This window comes from Mus musculus, chromosome 8, assembly GCF_000001635.26.
Source record: "Mus musculus strain C57BL/6J chromosome 8, GRCm38.p6 C57BL/6J".
In the NCBI taxonomy this organism is placed as follows: Eukaryota; Metazoa; Chordata; class Mammalia; order Rodentia; family Muridae; genus Mus; species Mus musculus.
The window spans coordinates 70,928,712-70,936,126 of record NC_000074.6 but is presented as its reverse complement, the minus strand read 5'-3'; the positions used below and the strand labels follow the sequence as shown (position 1 = coordinate 70,936,126).

General features: G+C 51.9%; 1 protein-coding gene across 1 annotated transcript; it reads right to left on the bottom strand.

Annotated features, from left to right (window-relative positions):
- Window positions 1-3,089: 3,089 nt before the first annotated feature.
- Gm10654 (predicted gene 10654) lies at window positions 3,090-4,812 on the bottom strand. Its single transcript, NM_001357655.1, has one exon. The coding sequence runs from the start codon at window positions 4,331-4,333 to the stop codon at window positions 3,839-3,841; it is 495 nt and encodes a 164-aa protein (NP_001344584.1). The 5' UTR covers window positions 4,334-4,812; the 3' UTR covers window positions 3,090-3,838.
- Between the last annotated feature and the right edge of the window lie 2,603 nt (window positions 4,813-7,415).

Here is a 7,415-nt window from a genome sequence, read left to right as displayed (position 1 = left end):
ATGCTGCTCCTGCTCCCATGGCATGAGCTGGGGACACATCCCTCTTCCTCCCCTTTCAGGAGTGACCAGTCTACACTCTTGGTGCTTTTGACCAATGCTTTGGGGCCCCTTTGAGGTTCTTGCTCAAAGCTGGGATTTCAGGCGCTTTCAGCTGTTCCCGTAGAGCTGCTCTGTTGTTCTGTGAGCAGTGGCTGGAATATTCACACACTATTAAGAGCCCTGCTCACAGCCTCTGCTCACTGCGGAAGCTATGCAGCTTGCCCAATTTCATTACCCGTCATTTTGGTGGAGGGGTTGCTCTACAGTGCCTTTAAGAATACTACAGAAAGGGCTGGAAAGGTGGCTTAGTGGTTAAGAGCAGCCTTGACCCAAGCTCTCTGAAACTGTGAACCAACCCAGCAGTTAGCTCCTCCTTTTATACTGCTTCTCTCAGGCACTTGGTCACAGCAAGCAGAATCCTGGCTTCCTGACTGTGCCTTCTGTCCTACAGGTCAGGGGAGAGGGGTAGAGGGTGGTACCATTCTGGGCTGTGGGTATCCCTTCCCCAAATCCATGGAGTAGCTGCGGCCACCTGCCAGTGACCTCCTGAAGGAGATGGGAGGTCCTTCCTTCTTGAAGTAGCATTGCTGGAGCCTTGTCTACAGCTGGGCACTTTCCTGAAATCACCTTTGCAGAACTGGTCTCCAACTGTTGGGCTACTTTAAATAGATCACCTGGGAAAGGCCAGAGAGAGACTTAGGATATGCTCTGGGGCACAACAGGGTGTTGAAAGGCAAAATATCCTGGGAAAATGTGAAGTTTCTTTTTGTATAAACTAAACAAAGAGGAAGTAGGGCTTCCCATCTGCCTGAGCCATTCACAGTACCTGGGTGCCTGCAGGGGAGATCTGCCTGCTGCATCCAGAGGAGAGCAGGTTCAGGGCTCGGGTACAGACTCTCTGATTCTGCTTCTCATGCTCAAGTGAGAACTGGGCCATAGACCAGGCGAGCTGGTGACTCCTTCCCTCCTGAGCTGGCTGAGGTCCCCCTGAGAGCCCCGCCTATGTGCCTCCACCCTCAGCTCCATGGAGAGCTCCCACTGCCGAAAGCCAGGCTTTCTCTGTGGGTTCTGCATCACTTGGTACTGCTGAGTAGTTTGGCATGAACCCCGAATCACTTGGGTGCATTCGCCAAGGCTTGGAATTAGAGCTGCCTTCCACAAATCACTTGAGGGTACGTTCAAGCTGCCTCAAACAGAAGCCCAAGTCCATTAACTTAAACAAACATGGGGCAGACAGGCCAGGAGGGGCTCAGAGAGCCACTGGAGGCTGTCAGGACCCGGGCCTGCTTCCAGAATCAACATATTTAGTGAGTACCCTTAGTACCCTTAGACTGAGAACTTCATGCACAAACCATCACATCGGCATCCAAAATAGAAAGAAAAAACGAAGTTTCAATGTCAGGACCAAACTTTCCCAAAAGTTCCCTAGAGATGGTTTCTTCTGTGCCTTTGGGCTCAGACTCTGATGCACAACTTCATTTCAGGGCACCGGGCAAATGTCATTGTTTACGGCTGAACTACCGAAGCAACAAACATCAGACTGTGTGGAGCTGTGTGAGGAAATGAACGGAGGGTTGGGTCTGGTTCTTCCTTCCAACCCCACGCTCCCAGAAATAAGACTCAGACTCAAAATACACCTTCAAATCCCTTAGCCGTACATGTAGGCGCTTCTCTGACTAGATCACAACTGAAGACAGTCCGTTTACTCTGACCTACACTCTGCCACCTGGCTGGTTACTGTGCCAGGGACCGTGTGCCTCACACCGTACAGGCAAACCTTCCCAAGCCTTGCTCTAGCCCAGAATTCTTTCTCCTCCCGGATGTCCCACCTTCTATTCTACCCTTCCCTATAGAGCATATGGTTTTTAATTGACAAGTGATGCACCCATACAATACACAACATATTCTCTCTACACTGGTCGGGCAGGGATCAGGAGAGCCATGCAGGCACAGTGCTGATGACCCAGAACCCAGAGGTGATACCAAAGTCCCCTTGGCCCTCCTACCTGGGAGTGTTGTTGTTAAAATTAATATCAACTAGGGGTTTCTGACCCTCCTTAGACCATTCAATCTCCAGAAACAAGCCACAAAACCTTTCTATTTAAAATATGCCTTAAACAGCACAAGAGCTGGGTAGATATCAGCCCTCTAAGCTATTTCGTCTACTTCTCTGCCAATAACCCTGAGATATGGCTTGCCATGTTCCACCTGGGCCATTCTTACTCCAGCTGGCAGACAGTCATAGCCAGTTCTTGCAATCCCTTACCCCACAGTGTCTTCCTCTCTCTCTTCACTCTCCATTCTCCTCCTCATGGTCTGGCTTCAGACCCCAAGCCCGGGAACCAAAGCCCTACCTCCCTCCCTTCTGCCCAGCTACAGGCTGTAGGCATCTTTATTGACCAATCAGGGGTGGCTTCAAGTGCAGGTTACATAACATGCCTTGGTGTAGGTTAGGATTTTCTCAGGTGGAAACCTCTGGTTTGTTTGGAAAGTCAGTTATGTCAAATTATGTTTTTGTTGGGGCACACAGGTGAAAAGATGCTTGCACATAGCAGACACGTGAAAGGACCCATGATGAAGGAGTATAAATGTGACCCCGCAGACATGGGAGAACACTGGTTTCCTTTGCTCGGCCTCACTATTCTTCACTAAGGACACACATGTATTGGCTCACCTTACATATGTTGTTGAGCTCAACTTGCGGTAACACTGCCTTTGAGAGAAACTTGCCCAAGAGCTGGGGCCTCGCCTCCGGCTGACTGGTGAACCTTGCATTTTCTTCAGGATTGAACTGCAGCTGCTGGTTGGTGCCTGGTGTTTACCTTCTGAGAACTGGACTGAAGCTGCTGGTTGCCTGTGCTGTCTGCCTGCCTTGAGGGCTGGTCTGCAGCTGCTGGACCGTTGTTTGGTGTTTACTATGGGGCTGAACTGCTGCCAAATAAGACTGAGAACACCCCCAAAGGACTATTGCTAAGCAGGCCCTCATAGGCCCCTAATAACTTTTCTCTTCCACTAACTTGGCTGGGTGATGGGCTAGAGGAGAGAGGTTGGACGTTTATTAGTGTTTATTATGTGGTAAAAAAAAAATGTATGCCTACAGCAGCCAGACCTTCCAGGCCAGTATTTAGCATTATAATACACAGCAACAGAACAAACCTTAACACTGGAACTGTCCAGGAAGCCAAAAGTCCAGCAGGGACATCACCTGCTGGTAGCAGTAGCGCTTGAAGTAGCACCAGAGCTGGAAGGTGCCGCTGAGAACTAGCAGAGGGAGCCTGGACGGTGTGAATACTCCCACTCACAACTGATCATCTTGAAGGCAACGTCCCAGGAGGGAGTGCTAGCGCGTTGACCCAGGATGGAGATGGGCTTTCCGAGGCAGGCCTCTGGGAAGTACTTGGGCGTGGCTTGCTTATGCATGAGGTGAAAGTCGCTGTTGAATGCTTACCCCTACACCGTCTTGAGCGTTGGACTGTTCAAAAGATAACGCATCTGGTTGTACTTGTTCCACTCGAAGCCGTGTACAGGCTGTTGAAGAAGCGTGGCTTTCGCCCACTTGTAGGCACGGGCTACCCAGCGACACTTCCTGGCTGAACTGTGCCTCATCCTGCCCTCGCATTCTCGCCAGCGCTGCCTGTGGCCTGGAGCTGCTGGTGCGACCCTTGCAGGCGCTGAAGGCCCTCTTAAGGCTCCAGCAGATGCGTGTCCAGCAGGCGGCTCACTGTGAGCAGCCATGGGCTGTACCACCCTATATTGGCGTCTGCCAGGCTCTGCTGGATCAGGTCCTCCTCCATCAGCACTACTTCACCGGTGGGCTGCCTCCCCGGGTTGCTGGAGCCCCCTCGGGTTCCACAGGGTCCACTGAAGGCCCAGAGCTGGGGGGCAACTCCTCAAGCTCAGACTTGAGAATTGAGAACAGCACGCCCTGTTCCTGCTTTGGTTTGAACAGTTTCTGCCAAAGAGCATTCTGTTGGCGCTTGGCGGAGCCCAGCCCTGGCCATGTGAGCAGGCAACTGCTGAAGCAGGCTCTCCCAGTAGTCCATGGCGAAGTTGGGGTCGCCAGCATGGATATTCCCCTCAATGCTCTGGAAGATGACCTGCAGCTGGTCATATGTCTTTGCGTTGATCCCCTCTTGGCACTCGCCTGGCCCTTTGCCCGAGGCCGCCAGCTTGCCGGGCCTGGGGGCCTGGCAGTCTCGTTCTCAGTAATAGTTGTACTGTCTTGCCAGAAGTCCACGTTCTTGCCCTGCTCTAGCTCCATGTGTACCTGAATGTCCTCTAGCAGGTCCTCCATGTCCACCACTGTGAGGCCACTGAGGAAGGTGTAGTGCAGCAAGTAGCTCCTACTGCCTGGCTTTAAGTTCCAGGTGGACCGTGCTACCAGCCCCACCCAGGTTCCCTCCAATCTGCAGATGAAACACACAATCTTATTTTTTAAATGCTTTAGCTCAATGGCCGGGCTCTTCTAAGCCTTCCTCGGCTATCATGCCCTCCTTTTCACTCCCAGCTCAACACCCTAAATCTGCCCTCAGCTTAGTTGGGTTTCTAATCTCCTGTCTGCTAGCTCAGGCCCAGTCAGGGAAGTGGCTGATGGCCACTCTGCCCTAGATCTCATAGGGCTAGTGGCTCTTTCTCTCTCCGAAGCATCTTCCTCTCAGAGTTGGCTAGCCTGCCTGGGGGAGAGGTGGGGATATGGGCTGGAAGTCCCGCCTATTCCACCCAGATCATTGGCCGATATCGATTAAGAACCAATTGGGAAACAGGACCTTCAGCATTCACACACAGATTCCTGATCAAAACATCAGAACCACTCCCTGCAGTGTAGAGAGTTCTAGCAATCCCACTGCCAGGTCACCCACCTCTTCACTGGTGTACTTTGCCAGAAGGTCGATGGGTTTGGCCCACCTGTCTCAGTTTAGGATCTTAGAGCAACACTTGGCCTGCTACAGGTGTCCCCCAGCTCCTGTTCCTCAATGGCTTCAGCTGCCCAGGGCTTTGGAGTGTCTTGGGGGATGACCCTGGGGACCATGAGCCTTGCAACCCTGCAGGTCCTGGAAGCCCCTCATCGTGCCTGAGTCTGAGTGGGTGGCCTGTCCTATGAGTGCCATTGGCTTAGCTGGGGGCTTTGCCTTTGCCTCCCAGACCTCTGCCACCAGTTTCCCTCCGAATCACACCTGCGCCTTGGCTGTGCCACCTGCATTCAGGATGACCTCTGTGTTCCTGTCAACTCCAGTTGTTCAGTACATGGCTCTGACTCTGACCCCTGTAACCCAAGGAGTGTGAGCACCAGCCAGTGTCCAGACCCATTTGTGGATTCAGCTGGCCTGTCCTCAGGAGCCTAGCAATGGCTTAGGAAACCGTAACTTTTCCTCTCTGAGGCTTTACTGCCTTTGTCTGCTAACCAAAGCCTAGTTCTAGAAGCTTCTAGCCTCCTTACACAGGGGCAGAGAAAGCACCCAACTGATCTTACCACTCTACCCAAGTCCTAGAAGGAAAAAGCTTTCTCCTTCTCCACACTGTCTTAAATCCCCTTCAACTCAAAGGCCCTCCTTTCTGTTTACTAACATCCATGCCCTGTCAGCTGCTTGCTTGCTCTCTCCCCTGACCTAGGGTTGACTTTATATAGCTCTTGGATTACAGATGTGTGCTGAGGCTGAGCCACACCCCAAATACTTGTTTACAGTAAACAAAAAATACTAGGATCAAAGGCTGAGCCACAATTTGAAACAGATTCTTAGAGTTCACAGTCTTTGCATTCACAATGTGACTAAATATCCTGGAACACTGGCCTGTCTGTCTTCACCTGTGTCTAACTTGATCCCTCTCTGCAACCTGTCTCTGTACAACTGTCCCTGTAAAACGCTGCTGCCCCCCATCCCACCCCACCCCCGCTCTACTCTGTCCTGTCTACTCTACTATCCTGCTCTCAAATCAGTTTCTCCACAGACAAAATGAACCAATTCAAACCACAGGTATAAAGGCAGGTCTAAAGGAGGCTTCATTGATCTCAAGGGTGGAAGTCAGTGAAGCCCCATTCTCTGGCAAGTTGATGTTATGGGTTTGAGGCTTGGGGTGATGCTGAATAAGCTGGGGCCCCTGTGGGAGCACTCGTGGGTGGGTAACTGGAAAGACAGAGAGAAAGACAACTTGTTAGCCCAGAATTCTCCTTGTGGATGAGGTAAGCAGAAGAAGAGCAAACGGGGTTTCTTAGCTTGTGCAGGTGGCAAGCAGAGGTTTCAACCAAACATCTGGATCTCTTTGCCTACTTCCTGCTGAAGAGGGGCAGCCTGAGTCAGGAGAGGCAGGCGTCAAGTGCAGAAGCATTTGGTTGACCATTACTCAGGAAACTTCTGGAATCCCTCCCCGGAGAAAGCGAAGGATGCAAGGTGCTAGGAGAAACAAACAGACAGATTCACCCAGCAGCCCTCCGAGCGGGGCCAGCCACGAGAGGAAAGCATGGGACAGAATCACCCCAGCAGCCCTCCGAGCGGGGCCAGCCATGCCAGAAATGGTTGTACTGGCGTAGTTCTTCTGACAGTTTGCGAAGTGGCTTGATATCAGTCTCCACCGGGCCAGACTCTTTGACATAACCTGGCTTGCCCTGTGACCATACACTTTATTCGCATGGCTCCTCTTAACACTCAATGTAGAAATTGTCTGATGCTCTGTGTGAGACTTAATCCACCTCAGTTATCAGCTCCATTCTCCTGGGTCCCACTGCCTCTAGAGCAGTAAACATGGGTTCACGGCAATCATATCCAGACCACATGCTACTCAGTATGTGCTGGGGAAGAGTGTCAGGCAGGGCTCCTTGGCAAAGGGACAAGAGCACAACTGATTCAGAAGCCTGGAAGGCTTGCATGCCCAGAGAGACACAGGAGCCCAGGGCTCTCAGGAGATGTTACTGAGCAGCGGGCCTCAGAGATGAACAAGATGTCTGAACAGGCCCAATGCTGTCAGCCCCGACTCTCAGGGAACCAAAGCCGATGCACAGACCAACCCCAGGAAATACTGCTGACTCATTTTATAATCTCAAAGATTAAGTCTACTGGGAGACACGTGCCTAATAGGGAGAACATGGCTCATTCTGTTTTCTAGCATTCCAAACACAGGGCTAGGTTGATAAACAGGCAGAGCCCAGGCCTCTGAGCATGCACACCCTGCTGATTCCAAAAAGGCCATTTGGCTGACACAGCCTGTACCTTAGCTGAGAGAGGTGAGAACGTCATGTCAGGTAAGGAAGGAAGAGACTGAAGCTGAGCAAATGAAGTCAGCCCAGGACTCAGCCACAGGAGACCCATGTGCCCAGGACTCAGCTACAGGAGACCCATGTGCCCAGGACTCAGCTACAGGAGACCTATGTGCCCAGGACTCAG

Excerpts from the sequence above, each read along its gene's own strand:
- Gm10654 (NM_001357655.1), bottom strand. The coding sequence starts at position 4,333 with ATGGAGGACCTGCTAGAGGACATTCAGGTACACATGGAGCTAGAGCAG.